General features: G+C 47.1%; 1 protein-coding gene across 1 annotated transcript in view; it reads left to right on the forward strand.

Annotated features, from left to right (window-relative positions):
* Positions 1–2,611: 2,611 nt before the first annotated feature.
* Positions 2,612–17,209, forward strand: part of PDZRN3 (PDZ domain containing ring finger 3) — a 275,570-nt gene continuing 260,972 nt past the window's right edge. Inside the window, exon 1 of the mRNA XM_023548073.2 lies at positions 2,612–3,390. Within this exon, the coding sequence (XP_023403841.2) occupies positions 2,668–3,390 (723 nt within the window). The 5' untranslated portion in view covers positions 2,612–2,667. The remainder of the gene's footprint in view (positions 3,391–17,209) is intronic.

Below are 17,209 nucleotides of genomic sequence, written 5' to 3' on the forward strand. Positions count from 1 at the left end.
GCCCTTAAGGGACACTTGGCAATATCTGGAGATATTTTTGGCTGTTATGACAGGGTATGTGGGGTTGTGCTATTGGCATCTAGTGGGTAGAGAACAGGGATGCTGTTAAACACCCTCTAATGCACAGGACAGCCCCCACGATCCAGATGTCTGTAGTGCTGAGATTGAGAAACTCTGCCCTAAATTGTTCTCTCTCTTAGCCTTTCTGACCCTTAGTTGTACTGTCTGTAACATTCAAAGACTGGAAAATATGCATGGTTGATTCTGACTCATAGATACTGTATAGTATGGAGCAGAACTGCCCCATGGGGTTTCCAAGGAGCAGCTGGTGGATTTGTACTGCTGACTTTTTGGTTGGCAACCATAGCTCTTAACCACTGTGCCACCAGTGCTCCAGAATGTTATGTGTTCTGTTTATTATTTATTTTTTGCTGAGCTCCAGGGATTTCAATACTAAAATTAGCCAAAGAGGAGTGGTTTTAACAGACTTTCCTTTTGCCGAAAGAGGTCAACGCACAGCAGTAGGCTATAGTTCTCGGCAGCCTCAGCTGTAGCCCTTCATCAACAACTCCTCGTTCAGCCATCTGTGGGGCCACAAAGGGGTGGTGGGACCGCTCTCAAGAGTACACCAAAAGTAAGCACAAATTTCCCGTTTACGGTGTATGAGTTTTTGAGAGCTTTCGCTGTTTCTCAAAACCAGTTTGGTTTGAAGATTACCACCCTGTTGACACTGGCCCACCCTGTGAAACTGACAAGCCCACACACTTTTGTTGAAAGCATTTCTTTCTTACCCATTATCTGAGAGCCTGTGAGCAGCTTAATGAATACACTGATGGGAGATTCCTACCACATGCTTATCTGAACACTGGCCAGTGATACTCCACCCATGTGCTATCAAAGAAATGCATGAATTGATGAAAGATATTAAAAGTCTCTACTACAAATAGACAAACACCACCAAGACGGTCATCTAGTGAACTCAACAACATGCCAAAAAAATCCAGTCAATGACAACGTTTTAAAGGTCAGTTTGAAACAAATAATCATTACGGACATCAAGGCAATCCTTTCACTCCGATGAAGCAGTTAAATAGTGTCGGTCACAGAGTTTTAGCAGCCACATAAAGGAGAGAAGAAACAGCAGTTAGACAAAATGGAAGTTATAATCCCACTTTCCAGGCCCCCAGACTCATGCTAAAACACTGGGCTGCAACTTTTCCACTTCAGTCTTCAGAAACTGCCAGTGGATTCCAAATGAGAATTCCATAGCTTCATTTCATTCTCACAGACTCTGACTGCACATTTCTTAGGAATGTCTAGAGCCTTTGGAGAAAGAAAAATCTCCAAATCCATGGACGATGCTAGGAATTTTCCACCTAGGTTTGAAACCCAAGAGTGTTCCTTTTACACTCAGGAGTATTGCTGAAAACTACCCAGTCAAGCTCACGGTACTGCCTGAAAAGCTACCCCAGCTTAGAAGAAAACAGGCCAGCATCACCTGGGAGCTTGTTACACGTGCAGGCTCTCAGGCTCCGCCCCAGACCTCCTGGATCAGAATCTGAAACGACATTCAAATTTGAGAAAACACTGCTCTACAGAATCCTAGACAAATTTTTGTCTCCTCCCGGCCTAAGCTTCCACAGGTAAAATGGAAGCAGAACAAAGTATACACATAGGAAACAAAACAAAACTGAAGGAACGCAGGTAACCTGATGGTGGGGGATAATGCGGGGACTTGTGCAGTTAACTTTTTACCACTCAGCGTCATTTCTTTTGTAATCGCGGAAAAATAATTGGTAAATGGAGCTAACACTCTCTCACAGCATTGTATTGATGATTTTTCAAGGGGCCAATTTAAAAGCGCCCAGCACAGCCCGCGCCACACAGTGCGGACACTCGAGGTACTGGGAGAAGTGGACCGAGCCGGCACGTCCGCCTCTCCCATCCCTCAGCGGCCGGGCAGCTCACGCCTCCGCAGCATGGTCCTGGGCCCTGGAAACCTCCGCCCGCCTGTTCCAGAGCCCGCAGAACCTCTGATCGGAACTGGAGTTGCAGCAGGAACGTCCTGCAGGCTAGGTAACTTTCCCTGGAAATAAATAAATAACGGCCGTAAGTGCTAGGAGAGCGGGACCCGAATGTTTTCGCCCTTTGCAATCTGTCACAAAGAAAAAAGGGGGAAAGGGGGAGTAAACAGTCTTGATCAGTCCCGGCACGGGCTCCAGGAGAACTCTTCTGAGCGAAAGCAGCAGCCACAGCTCCAACCTCAGTAAACTTTTCTCGGCTGGCATTTTATCTCCTATATCAAAAACTGCAGAAGGTCGGAGAAGAGCCCCGGTGAGCAGGGCTCAGGCTGAAGTTCTGGGCGGGCCAGTCGCCCTTGGCGAGGCTCCAGATCTCCCCACCCTCCTTTGCCTTCCGGCCTCCTCCCTTTTGCAGGGGCGGGAGGGAGACCGCCAAGACAGGATGAGTGTGCGCTCGCGCTAGCGCAAATACGGCCGGAGGAGTCCTGTTCCTCGGGCATTTTCCGAGGAAGTCTGGAGCAATTAGGCTCAGTCCGGGGAGAGCGAGCGAGCGAGCGGGCGGCGCAGCCGGCGTGTCTGGGCCGCCTCGCAGGGAGGGAGGGGGCGGCCGGCCGCCCGGCGGCGACCCCGGGCCCCGGCCGCCACCATGGGCTTCGAGCTGGACCGCTTCGACGGCGACGTGGACCCGGACCTGAAGTGCGCGCTGTGCCACAAGGTCCTGGAGGACCCCCTGACCACGCCGTGCGGCCACGTCTTCTGCGCCGGTTGCGTGTTGCCCTGGGTGGTGCAGGAGGGTAGCTGCCCTGCGCGCTGCCGCGGTCGCCTGTCGGCCAAGGAACTCAACCACGTCCTGCCGCTCAAGCGCCTCATCCTCAAGCTGGACATCAAGTGCGCGCACGCGGCGCGCGGCTGCGGCCGGGTGGTCAAGCTGCAGCAGCTGCCCGAGCACGCCGAGCGCTGCGACTTCGCGCCCGCACGCTGCCGCCACCCGGGCTGCGGCCAGGTGCTGCTGCGACGCGACGTGGAAGCGCACATGCGCGAGGCGTGCGACGCGCGGCCCGTGGGCCGCTGCCAGGAGGGCTGCGGGCTGCCCCTGACGCACGGCGAGCAGCGCGCAGGCGGCCACTGCTGCGCGCGGGCGCTGCGGGCGCACAACGGAGCGCTGCAGGCCCGCCTGGGCGCGCTGCACAAGGCGCTCAAGAAGGAGGCGCTCCGCGCAGGCAAGCGCGAGAAGTCGCTAGTGGCGCAGCTGGCCGCGGCGCAGCTCGAGTTGCAGATGACGGCGTTGCGCTACCAGAAGAAGTTCACCGAGTACAGTGCGCGCCTCGACTCGCTCAGCCGCTGCGTGGCCGCACCTCCCGGCGGCAAGGTAGGCGCTCGCCGCCCGCCCCGACCCCCTCCTAGGCACCCAGGGCCCCGCTCGGTCCTTTAGGGTACAAGGATGCCAGGAGCATCCCACGAGCATCCCTGCCTCCCTCGTCTTGCCAGCTTTATCACCAGGAGCAGGTCGCTGAACCTGTCTAAGCTTGGAACCATAGTCTTTGTAGACAAGACACACGGTGAAGTATAGCTGCATACCTTCAGGGTTTCTGGAAGAGTGAAAAAATCCACAACGAAGTTTAGAGTAAGAATCGAGTGCAGCTCCAGAGTCAGAACTGTATTCAAAGATTTTTCTGCTCAGACCAGTTGGTTGATCTTGGGGAAGTTGCTTAATCTCTGTTAAGGTTGGACACCATGGTCCCTGCAGACGTGACACACAGGGTAAACTGTATCCATGCACCCTCAGGGATTCTAGAAAGAGTAGGAACCCACAGCCATAGTGGTGTGAGCTAAGGATGACAGAAAAGAGGCCTCTGGAGTAAAAGCTGGATTCAGATGTGGGCTTTGCTGCCAACTAGCTGGGTGACCTTGAGCAAGCTGCTTAAATTAATCTCTCTAAAGTTGGAAACTGTGGTCTGTAGAGACGTGCGTGGGGCAGGGTACAACACAGCGAGGCACCCTTTGGAGTATTCGTCCAGGGATTCCAGAAGGAATTAAAGGACCTGCCACCCAGTGTAAAGTAATCAAGAATGAGCCTACTAGCATTAGAACTGTTTTCAGAGCGTTCTGTTAACCAGCCGAGTGACTTTGGGACTTAATCACCAGGTGCTTCAGTCTCCCTAAAGGTAAAATAGGTTGTCAGAGTTCAAGGAGGGAAGGTTTGAAAAGGACCTGACCTGGCAGTGTGCCCAGTGGAGAGTAAATCCTCAGGTGCTGCCCTGCAGTCCTTTCTGACATCACCCTCTGGAGTCATCCCCTTGCCCTGGTAAAAAAAAATGGTGATAATTAGAACAGCCACCGCTGGCCAGTGCTTACTTTGCTCCAGGCACTGTGCTAGGCACTTCCTAGTCGTTCCCTTTTTAATCAAGTAACATAGCGTGTGTCCACAGTCACAGAGCTTTTAGGTGCTAGTGCTGGGTTTTGAACTCACGTGTGCATGTCTCTCCAGCTCAAGCTTTTAACCACTATTGTTGCCTCCCAGTGTAACCACAAGTGCCATTTACTGAGTGTTTATTATGTGCCAGCAACTGCACTAAGCAGTTTACATGTATTATCTGTTTATTCCTTCAAGATGAGGAAACAGGCTCAGGAAGGTTATATAACTTGTCCACCTCAAGCAGTGCCTTGAAGCACGGCTAGGATTCAGGGTCTACCTCGGAGTGCCTAACCTTGGCACTATTGACATTTTGGGCTTATGTTGTGGGGGACTGTCTGGTGCATTGTAGGTGGTTCAGCAGTATCCCCGGTCTCTACCCACTAGATGCCAGTAGCAATCAATCCCCCCCACCCCCTGCCCATCGTGACAATCAGATATACCTCTAGACATTGCCGAGTGTCCTCTGGGGGGAAAAAAATCACCCCAGCTGAGAACCACTGGTTTCCCTGATTGCAGAGGCCACATTTTCAACAGTTGGGTGCTTCTGCCTCACTGGGGAGGGGCATGGGCCATGCTGCTGCCACTCTGGTTGCCCTGCCCCAGATGGCATGGCTGAGAAGGGTACATATTTGTCCAAGAGCCCCCAGGGCCTACATCTGCTTTGCTTCTCCCTGTCCCCTCCCATCCCCCCTCTCATGCGTGCACACCAGGCCTGCAAGTTTTCTGACTCTCTCCCCTCCTGGCCCCCAGCCTGTCTGTCAGCTGCAGCCCCAGCAGCTGGCCAGCTCTGGGCGAAGGGCAAATATTTACAGCTCCGCGGCTCACCCGGGACCGCACAGGCGCTCAAAAGACGGGTGTGAGTAGGCGAGTCACCAAAACTGAGGGCAAAGTTGGGGCTTCAAGAAGGCGCCAGGTTTGGGGTGAAGGAGTTCCCAAGTTCCCCCTGTTTATGCTGTCATCTGGACTTCCTGCGTAGTTTTAGGTAATGCTGATTTATAAATAAGCCATTCACTCCCCCAGAGTTTATACATCATTCATTGTTTTCAGCTGGTTTATTATTTTTTCTTGCCTTTCTGTTTTCATTCTGGAGTGTTTGGATAAACTTTTTCAGAATCAAAAATGTGATACTTGAATCAAAACCGTGGATGTTTTTGAAGCCCTGTTGTGGGGGCGGGTAGAGTAATCACTGGTATTAAGCTAAGGGACAAGATGTTGCTTTTTGAACCTACAGAGAAAGTTTTGTTCTGGGACTGGAGCCCTGCTTGGGACTTTTATGGATGTCAGTGCTAGCTTTGAGGCCATCCAAGCAGGGCCTGACCCGAAAGCTGCCTGAGATGGTTTTCTCTGCTCTCAGACCCTGGATGGCCTCAACAGGCACATGAGGGAAGCTTGCTCTTCTTCCCCTGAAGTTAACTCTCCGTGGCCCTTCCTGCGTCAGCCAGAAAGTCTCATCCCACTGGAAGCTGTTTAAGAACTTGTTTATTTCATTGGGCCGACTCTCTGCTCCCACTCGATACTGTTTTTTCTCTTCCAAAAGGCAGCAGGATTTATATCTTGGAAACTCATGTACAACACTTCTGTTTTTTTTTTATTTTAATAAGCCCTAGTGTTTACTTCTCTATTACAAGCTGAAGTAGATAAGAAACACTCAGATGATTTGGATACCAGCTCTTCAAGTCCTAGAACTGGTTCCATAAAATGATCTCGCATTATTCAAATTATCTCAGGGGTTTTTGTTTGTTTTTGATACCTGCTGAGACCTTCGGTTTGCCAGCGCTGTACCTACAGGTGAGCGAGATTAGGGCTTCTCAAATCTTAGTGTAGTGGGAATCACCTGGAGAGCTTGTTAAAACACCAGTTCCTATTGGTGTCCCTGCGTGGTGCGAATGGTTAATGGGTACCACTATTAACTAAATGGTTGGAGGTTCGAGTCCACCCAGAGGCACTGTGGAAGAAAGACCTGGTGATCTATTTCTGAAAAGAACAGCATTAAAAACCCCATAGAACACAGTTCTACTCCTACACATGAGGTCACCATGAGTTGGAGCTGACCCACTGGCAGCTGGTAACTCCTAGAGATTCTGATCCTGTAGTGCTAGGGCGGAAACCCTGGTGGTGTAGTGGTTAAGAGCTACGCCTGCTAACCAAAGGGTCGGCAGTTTGAATCCACCAGGCGCTGCTTGGAAACTCTATGGGGCAGTTCTACTCTGTCCTATAAGGGCCCTATGAGTCGGAATCTGGACAGCAGTGGGTTTTTTAGTGGTAGGGCAGTGCCCGAGCTTCTGCATTTCAGACAAGCTCCTGGTTGCTGCTGCTCCACCTATCACACTTTGTGTATCAGCTGAACAAGATAAAAGCATTTCGGCTGAAATATAGACCCAAACCAAACACATGTTTGTTTCCTCCACACAGTTTTGACTCTACTCATCACCGTGTAAACAGCTATTTGTAAAAGTTTTAACAAAAGCCAAAGTGAAGTTCTAAAACGCAGAGTGCCTAGCAGTTAGAGGATAGGTAACTGGGACCTAGAAAGGCGTTTCTAAATTCTCTGAACCCAGCTGGGCAGCAGCAGACCTGGTGATGCTGCACTTGAGTAAGTTTAGAGTTTTGCTTCCAGCCTGTCTCCCACCCTGACTTACCCACCAGATTTTAAGAGCAAAAACATTCCAGAGCAAAAGCTTTTTTTGCTTTCTGGGAAGGAGAAGTTCTGGACATAACCTAACTTTGCTTGGCATCGTTGAGAAACTTGAGACTCATCCTTGATACCGTCTGCTGCTGTCTCAGCCCCACATCCAGTCTATCACCAAGTCCTGTCAGTTTCACCTCCTAGATTCCTTTTCAGTCTGTCCATCGCTCTCCAGCCCCAGTGAATGATCACCGTGGTTTAACCCAAGGTTTCTTAAATTTGGTACTTATTGACATTTTGGGCCAGGAAATCTGTGTTCTGGAGGAGAAAGGATGATCTTCTATGTATTATAGGATGTTTGGCAGCATCCCTAGACTCTACCCACTAGATACCAGTAGCAGCTCCCCAGTCGTGACAACCAAAAATGTCTCCAGGCGTTGCCAGATGTCCCCTAGGGGATAAAAATCAGCCCTGGTTGAGAACCACGGGTCTCAGCCTTCATCATCTCTTGCCTTGATAACAACAGCAGCTCCTTCTGTCTACCTTCTTGTTCCCCTTCAGCCTGTTCTTTACCTAGCAGCGAGAAATGTCTTAGAAATGTCAATCGCATAGCCTCTCCCCTTTAAACCTTCTGTGCCATCCTGTTTCTCTTGGGTGGCTGTAAGGTCCAGCAGCTCTGTGGTTCCTACCAGCCACCACCTGCCTTTATCCCTCTCCTCTTTGTTCTCTCACCCCAGCCCCACTGGTCTCTGGCAGTTCCAGGAATATGCTCCCAAGACCCTTGCTGCCTCTGGGCCATTGTACTTGTTCTTCCCTCTCCCTGGAACAGTCTTTCCAACTACTCTTCACTAGGTAGCCTTTGTATCCTTCCCATCTCAGCTCACTATTCCCAGGAAGCCTTCTCTGATGCACACTACATCTGGTGCCCTGATTTCATGGCATCTGTCACAGCTACGTCAGAGCCCTGGTGGCATAGTGGTTAAGAGCTGAGGCTGCTAGCCAAAAGGTTGGCACCTCAAATCCGCCAGCTGCTCCTCGGAAATCCTCTGGGGCAGTTCTACTCTGTCCTTGACTATGAGTCAGAATTGGCAGCAGTGGGTTTGGTTTTTGGAAACCCTGGTGGCGTAGTGGTTGAGTGCAACAGCTGCTAACCAGTAGATCAGCAGTTCAAATCCATCAGGCGCTCCTTGAAAACTGTATAGGGCAGTTCTACTCTGTCCTATAGGGTTGCTATGAGTTGGAATTGACTTAGTGGAAGTGGGTTTGGTTTTTTTGGTGTCACAGCTATAACTAAGTAATTGGTGAGTTGTTTGTTGTCTCTCCCTGGCAGGGACCGCACACATCTGTCCTGTTCAGGGCTAGATACGTTGTTTGCATACCGCAGGCTCTTGGCGTGTATGTGTTCAGTGGATGAATTAAACATCCAAAGGAATGTCTTGTCAGCTCTCAACACTTTGCACATGGCTAACCAGGAGTGGGTTTGTATTAAAGAGCATGAGTTTTTCCGTGACCCCCAAGTTAACAAAATTGTTAAAAATTGTTTCCAGGTTGTTGGGAGGCGTTCTTTTTGTTCTCCTAGATTCACCCAGATCAAGTTGTATAAAGCCTCAAATCCCAGAAACAATTTTGGCCATTTCAGAACTCCTGGGGATAAGTGAATCTTATAGACAATTGTATTAAAAGGTGTCCCAGCTGTCTAAACACCTTGAAATGTGTCTGTCAGACTGTTGACCATTTAGGATGTTTTCTGTTTCTGAAGAGCTTCAGCCAATAGCCATTTCATGGTGTATCTCACGGAACAGCCTCGTTCAGCTATGGGACTTGCAGGCTGCCAGCTATGTCCATTTCTTCCTGTGGTTTATAAAGAAATTGGGACTTGGTTTATGACTGTGTTACTCAGTTCCACTGGATTAAATGTTCGGACCGGGGATTCTGTTGTGATTTCTCCGTAATGGTTCTTCCTATGTTGAGAAATGACGTTTGCCTGTCTGTAAAAATATTTGATGAGTAAGAATCTATAAGGCATTTATGCCTTGGACAATAGACCAGGGGGCTTGAAAGGAAGTAATATGAGTGAGTTGCAATGGGTGCCATACCCTGTGGGTACTTTATATATGTGTATACATGAGCTTCTCTGTCTGCTTCATTGGATAGACCATTTTTTTGTGTGATGGGAGGGGGAGATTATAAAAGAGATTATAAAATAACTAGTTTAAGGCTAGAAGTTAGGTAGATTGTAAGAGCTGATTGAACCCAACATCACCCGACACCAAGCTCGTACTCTTACCAAAATAAGCAGAGTATATTCTCCTGAGTCAGTGTCCCCTCTGATGTCCTATACAGACTTCCTAAGGGCAGTTATTACACACGCTAAGCATCATATGGGTTGGCGGTTTAGATGCATTATTTTATTTCGTCTTCAGAAAGACCCTGCGATGTAAGTACTGTTAATAGTGAGCCATCGCCTTCATATCACAGATGAAGGAACAGAGGCGGTGAAATAAAACTGGCTCACTTTCCTCTTTTCGCTCCGTTTAGTTTGTCTGATGGCTTCTGGTCCATAGTGATGAAATGCATTCGTCCCGCACCCTAATTTCCATTTTCACAGGTCTGGTGGAGAGCACAATTGAGGGTAAAATGAAGCAGATCCTGGCTATCAAAAGACTTAGAATAATAAAATGGAAATAAAGAAATGGTGTCCCAGATGAAATGGTGGCTCATCTCTAATTTTTATCCTAGTAATTTTAAGAGTGGGTACCAGTAGGAATTAAACGAAATCCTTCGAAAGTATTCACTGAGTTCAGTTCCTCATATTCTTCTCTAGTGTGCCAGGCGCTGTGCCAGGCACTGTCAGATACAAAGGTAAACTTGACCCGCTTTAACCCCTGGGATCAAGCAGACACCCACTTGTGCCTTTGGAAGCGCAAGCCTTGCTCTTCTTTGCTCACTCAAGCTTTTTAGCCATGGGTTAACATCTGTGCCCCCAATGACTAATGGTGTTCTTTCTAATAAGCCTGTTCCCATAAGGAGGGGAAGTGGTGTAACATAATGATTACCCTTGTAAAGAAAATAACTAACAGATGGACTGCAGCGTCCATCATTCTCACCCATTCCATATATATATTCCAGGGGAACCTACCCTATGGAGCAGAGAGGTGGTGCAACCTGCTTGTGAGGGGCCCTGTAGCAGCTCCATCTCCAGAAAGAGGGGGTGCACTTTCCCCTGATAGTGGAAGATGGGTGTGCAGAGACGAGTCCTGAGCAGAGAAGTCACCCCCAGAATTTCACCAAAAACCGTTTTCAGGGGCCCAGTGTCTTTGCTGCACATGAATCACGAGAGGAATGAAGTCCCTTGAGCATGTGGGTTAGGGTGGAATCCGGGCCTGAGGTCAATGGGCAGTTGCCAGGATAACCTGATGGAGCTGATAGGTTGTGTGTGGTTATTGTCCAGACCCTGGAGTTAGCAGTATCAGGGTCTGTATCCTCCCTCTGCCCCACCATTGAAGGACTCTGGGGCGATCACCTCTCCACCTCTAAGCCATAACTGCCTCATCTCTAAAATGCAAATAACAGTATAGCTGCTGACAGGGGTCTTTAGGATTAAATAAGATTGTGTATGTAAAGTACATGATAAGATTTAGCAGGCATTTATTGAACATCTATTATGTGACTTTAGGTTATAGAAGAAACATCTTTGGTTTTAGAACTTGTTCAAATAAATAATTGATGAAACATGAGAAATTTGAAGTGGTTGTGTAAAAGGAGGAAAGCAATTTTTACTCAAAGATGAACAGTTTCACAGTGAGCCTTGTAACTGCCCTGATTGATAGAAATTCTCTGACTTTTTTGGTGGTGGAAAGCTTGAAAAGAGGATACTCAAAGCAGCTTTGCTGCCTCTGGGTAGCAGCTCTGGGATAAGATGTGAAGAAAGAGGTTAAAATTGTGAATGAAAAGAGAGTTGCAGGGGTCTGTGACTGTGTCATGTGTATTTATCTCAGTCCACGAAAAGTGAAGATGTCAGTTGAAGACTAAGGTGCGCCTGACCCAAGCCATGGTGTTTGCAATCACGTCATATGCATGTGAAAAATGGACGATGACTAAGGAAGACCATAGAAGTGATGCCTTTGAATTATGGTGTTGGCAAAGATTATTGAATATACCATGGACTGCCAGAAGGACAAACAAACCTGTCTTGGAAGAAGTATAGCCAGAATGCTCCTTAGAAGCAAGGATAGTAAGACTATATCTCACATGCTTTGGACGTGTTATCAGGAGGGATCAGCCCCTGGAGAAGGACTTTATGCTTGGTAAAGTAGAGGGTCAGTGAAAAGAGGAAGACCCTCAACGAGATGGATTGACACAAGTGGCTACAACAATGGGCTTAAGCATAACAACTATTGTGAGGATGGTGCAGGACTGGGCAGTGTTTCATTCTTTTGTACATAGGGTCGCTATGAGTCGGAACCGACTCAATGGTACCTAACAACAACGAGAGGTGCGCCAAGCAAAGCTTCTGCCTTCCTGTAAGCAGGCACTTACAGATTTTACAGCTGGGTAGCCTTTGCTTTCTTGCTGGTTTAAGGCAAATGCCTCAGGTTGGGTAAATGGATGTTGAAGTTAAAAAAAACTCAAACCGTCCCTCAGTCCATCACCTGGAACTGTTGAGATGCTGTAGGGCTTTAAATAAGGTTTTGTTTGTTTGGTTTGGGTTTTTTTTTGCATTTTTGGTGAAGAATTGCTAATGGATGTTCCCCAGAAAAGCATGTGAGCCCAGGATGAAAAATAAGAGATACAAATTTGAAATCAAGGGGATGGAAATGGAAAAATAATACATTTAGGTGATTCTCAGGTTTTTAAATGTAACAGCAGTTTGAAATTTATTTTTTCTTGCCTATGGAAGTACTGAAAATCTCTCATATTATCTTGCAATATCTTGTTTGGTTTATAGATGAGTATAAAATATGCTGTGGATAGTATTATCCCAGAAAAACTATTTCTTTGTTTCTTTTCGCCGGTTTCCCCACGCTCTTTGTCTCTTTTCATGCTCTCTACACCTGTTTTGGTGACAGGTACAGCTTTCTAATACCTAAGCTAATTGTTTTATCCATTTTCAGTTTATTTTCAAGTATCATCCCGATGATTGTCTTTTGTCTTAGTCTTGAACAGCTCCCTCTTCTATTCTTCCAAGAATCCCTTCCCTGGAGTTGGAGTTTGAATTATAAGAAGGGGGTTAGTCCAAGCTGCTTCATCATTAAAAGCATAGTTTGAACTGCAAAGAGGACCAGAACATCTGAGTGTAGGGAGTGAAGACATCCCCATTTCCTTAGTGAGAACTCCTGGCACCCAGCTTTGCCTCCCGCTCCCCCAGCCCAGCAGATTTTCTCTTGGAGAGAACCAAGCTTAATGATGCTTTCTGGTCACTAGTCAACAGGCTGAGCTGTTTCCCAGCTGTGTGAGTCTCGGCTTTCCATAATCTGAGGTTGAAAGGTGTCCTGTCACCCCACATTCACAGACTAGCAGTCAGTCAGTTACACTTCTCCCAACCCTCTGGGCAGTGTTCCAGTCTACCCAGTTCTCGCCTGTGATCCCCACAGCAAGGATACTCAGGGAACACCCATCACTGGATGGAAAGGTGTTTTTAGAAAGAGCCCACATGGACAGTGGTGTGGAAGGATGCCGGGAGCCACCACGCTGACTAGGAGATGGCGCGCATCCAAGCTTCTGAGGCTGGGTTGCTTGGAGCAGAACAGTGACAGTAATACTAAAAAGAAGAGACTTTGCCCCCAGAAGACAGTTCTCAATCTTGGACATTTATTATAAACAACTGACATAGGTGTTTTTTGGCAATCAAAGTACATCGTGTTTTTGCTTTTTCATTGTGACCTTTTTTTCCTCTAAAATTTTTGTCTATCTGGTTAGACCTTGAGATGAAGATTGAACAGATAATGTTTCCGGTGATTTTAACATTGATCTAGTAGTTAAGTGTTCCCATGTGACAACAAAGACTCATTTAAAAATCAGCTATGTTGTTAGCTGCCATTGACTCATGGCAACCCCCTGCACAGTGGAGCAAAGCACTGCCTGGTCCTGCGCCACCCCTTCCTTGGTCGAGGATCCGACAGTTGTGATCCGTAGGGTTTTCGTTAGCTGATTTTCAGAAGTAGATTGCCAGGACTTTCTTTCTAATCTAAGTCTAGAAGCTCCGATGAAACCTGTTCAGTGTCACAGCAACACGCGAGTCCCCACTCACGGACGGGTGGTGGCTGCACGTGAGGCGCACTGGCCGGGAATTGAACTTGGGTCTCCTTATGGAAGGCGAGAATTCTACCGCTGAACCACCAAAACCAAAAACCAAACCCATGGCCGTAGAATTGATTCTGGCTCACAGCCACCCTGTAGGACAGACTAGAACTGCCCCATAGGGTTTCCAAGGAGTGGCTGGTGTATTTGAACTGCCAGCCTTTTGGTTAGCAGCCAGGCTGTTAACCACTGCACCACCAGGACTTCGACTGAACCACCAGTAGCCCCCAAATCAGCTATATATTCCTAAAAATTGAGCTGCTTATTTCTGCTTGTGACTCACTGGCTTAGGGAAGCCCCTAAGCCTGGGTGGCTCATGTCATTGTTTAGGTCCTGATGTCCACTTCCCCTTACCCCAAGGTTAACATATCTATCCCCTTCTCAATCCTAAAGACTTCAAGGTCTCCCGGGTTGCCCCTGCATTGCACTATGTCCTTGAATTGGGTTCTGGGGTTGAAGTTGGGGTGCTGAGGTTCTGGTTGGGCCTTCTTGCCTAGACCCAAGGAGGCAGTTGCTGCCATTGACTCAGGATATGACTGGAGCCTTCCTTCTCCACCAGACTTGGTGAGGGCTCCTCAGTCTCTGGTGTCCTGTCTACTGAAGGGAGGAGGCACTTGGCATCTGGAAAGAGTAGTAGAAAAGGGGGCGCTCATCTGCCAGCACTGTATTGGACAATATTGTATGATCCATAGGGTTTTCACTGGCTAATTTTTGGAAGTAGATCACCAGTCCTTTCTTCCTAGTCTGTCTTAGGAAGGTCCACTGAAACCCATCCACCATGGGTGACCCTGCTGGTGTTTGAAATAATAGTGGCATAGCTTCCAGCATCATGGCAGCACACAAGCCACCATAGTATGGGCAAATAAATAGATGGGTGGTGGTTGGCTTTTGTAGAGGATTAATTTATGGGGTAAAAGAGCTCAGTGCTGAGCTGAGCTAGTTTTAGTGGATCCCAGACTAGTCCATGTCCATGATCATGATTTGAGGAGGTAATTATTGGCCAGGAACAGTACTGCGGCACTTTACAAGTATCATGCCTCATAGTAACCCTGTGAGGTGAGAAGAAGCTATTATTATCTCCATACTTTGGATGAGAAAACTCGCCTCAGTTTTTTACTATTCTGTTTGGGGCATAATAGATATGCTTATGATACTCTTCTGGGTAAAATAGATGATCTTTGCAAATATGCATGCGAAAGTTGAACGATGAATAAGGAAGGCTGAAGAAGACTTGATACCTTTGAATTATGATGTTGGTGAAAAAGATTGAATATGCCACGGACTGCCAGAAGAACAAACAAATCTGTCTTGTAAGAAGTACAGCCAGAATGCTCCTTAGAAGCAAGGATGTTGAGACTTCATCTCACATACTTTGGACATGTTATCAGGAGGGACCAGTCCCTGGAAAAGGACATTATGCTTGGTAAAGTGGAAGGTCATTGAAAAAGAGGAAGACCCTCAGCAAGATGGATTGATACAGTGGCTGCAACAATGGGCTCAAGCATGGCAGTGATTTTGAGGATCGGACAGGACCAGGCACTCTTAAGTTCTGTTGGACATAGGGTCACTATGAGTTGGAACCAACTAATTGGCACCTAACAACAACAGTAGCAACAATCTTTGCAACCATTATTTTCATATTAAAAAAAAAAAGCATTGCTTATGTGGGATACCAAAAACCAAACCAAACCCACTGCTGTCGAGTCGATTCTGACTCATAGCGACCCTATAGGACAGAGCAGAACTGCCCCATAGAGTTTCCAAGGAGTACCTGGTGGATTTGAACTGCTGACCACTTGGTTAGCAGCCGTAGCACTTAACCACTATGCCACCAGGGTTTGCTTAAGTGGGATGCAGACCCCAAATTCTCGTAAAAAGACCAGACTTAATGGTCTGACTGAGACTGGAAGGACCCCGGTGGTCATGACCTCCAGACCTTCTGTTGGCCCAGGACAGGAACCATTCCCAAAGCCAACTCTTCAGACAGGGATCGGACTGGACAGTGGGTTGGAGAGGGATACTGGTGAGGAGTGGGCTTCTCGGACCAGGTGGACACTTGAGACTATGTTGGCATCTCCTCCCTGGAGGGGAGATGAGAGGGTAGGGGGGTTAGAAGCTGACAAAATGGACATGAAAAGAGAGAGTGAAGGGAGGGAGTGGGTTGTCTCATTAGGGGTATGTAGCAAGGTGTATGTAAGTTTTTGTGTGAGAGACTGACTTGATTTGTAAACTTCCACTTACAGCACAATAAAAATCTAAAAAAAAAATCATTGCTTGAAATAAATTAAAAAACTGTTCTACTCTTGCATGACATTTTAATGTGAAAGTTAGGTCTTTTTAGGCAGAATGCTGCGTGAGCAGAGGGTGTAGGTGGGCCTGAGTTCTAATCCCAGCTTTTCCACTTCACAGCTGGCTGATTTTGAGCAAGGGTATGAACTCTCTGCATCTTAATTTATATACTGCCCGCTTCAAAGGTTAATTGGTGCAGGCTAATTGAGATGTTTATGTGAAGTGCATAACACAGTATGGGAAGTGAAGGTAGAACCCTTCCTCCCCTTTGTTTTCCTACCTCAGACCATTTCAAAGTGAGGGTTATGGTAAAGTACCCGACCAGACCAATATTGGTTAATTAATTTATTTTTAGTTCAAAGATACCACTGGTAACACAATGTCTGCAAAGAGCTGGGAAAGCAGCGTTGATGAGAGCCTTTGCCCATATCTCATTTATCTGTCTCTTCTACTGGCGTAATATAATTTAGTGAGAGTTATTTAAATGCTCTCTCTCCTGAAGCATCTTGACCCCAGAAACAGATTAAATGGTGAAGCCAAGATTAATGTTAACCTGTTAAGCTTATTGTGTGAAGTTTAGTGTTTAAATTCTCTATTTCTTCTGAAAAATTAGAAGTTAAACCAACCTAGTTAAGGTTGTCAGGGAGGGCTGGGGAAAGGAAGAACTGAACATAAAGCTGAGAGTGTCAGAGAATAGAAAATGACCTTCAGTAATTAGGTGGTGAAGTGAAAGGAATTCAGTTTCCAGACAAAGCTGTTCTCTTGTCTTCTTTGATCCCCACCCTCACATCCTGTGTTGAGTCGTCCACATGTGGATTTACTATTGTAATCAGCCCTAAAACAGGCAATGCCACCTAACGCGCCTTGACTGCCCACCCTTCCTGGACAACTGACTAGCTCAAGATGCTTGTATAACCTGAGAACATCTCTTCTTCATTCCCAGTGATTGGGTCTGACAGGGAGGCATAGAAGGTCAACTTCATTGTTCCGAAACTTTCTTTGCAAACCGCTGTTCAGCTGAGGAATGTTGTGTTTCAGGCGTTGTCTCACTTGTTCCTTGAGCAAGGTCTCTGAGACCAGAGCTGCACTGAAGTTCCTTGGCCACCTCAGATTGGGTCTCTTTGAGATAAATAGTTCAGTCAACAGTTCGGGGTTTTGTTCTGACATTGGTCTTCTGGTAAGACCTCCTTACAATGAGTTCCTTCTTGAAAATTCAGCAATTGAACCATTTTGGGTGGGACCTAAGATGTTGCAAGCCTATGTGGAACTCTTTTCTAGGTTCCACACTAAAAAAGAGTAGCATGGAAGAGTAATTACGGCTAGAGTTGGAGAGCATGGGTTCCCAGCTCCACCTTTGGCTAGCTCTTTGAATTCAGAGAAGTTTCTTAATCACCGTCTCTGAGTTTTTCCACCTGTATCATGAGGATAATAAGGCCAATTTATAAGATTTGTTAGATGATTAAATGAAATAAAGCACTTTAAATGCTCAGTGTAATTTCTGGTACATAGTAATCAACAAATATTAGCAGTTACCATTGTTAATACAATGTAATACAT

This window comes from Loxodonta africana, chromosome 22 (assembly GCF_030014295.1).
Source record: "Loxodonta africana isolate mLoxAfr1 chromosome 22, mLoxAfr1.hap2, whole genome shotgun sequence".
Classification (NCBI taxonomy): domain Eukaryota; kingdom Metazoa; phylum Chordata; class Mammalia; order Proboscidea; family Elephantidae; genus Loxodonta; species Loxodonta africana.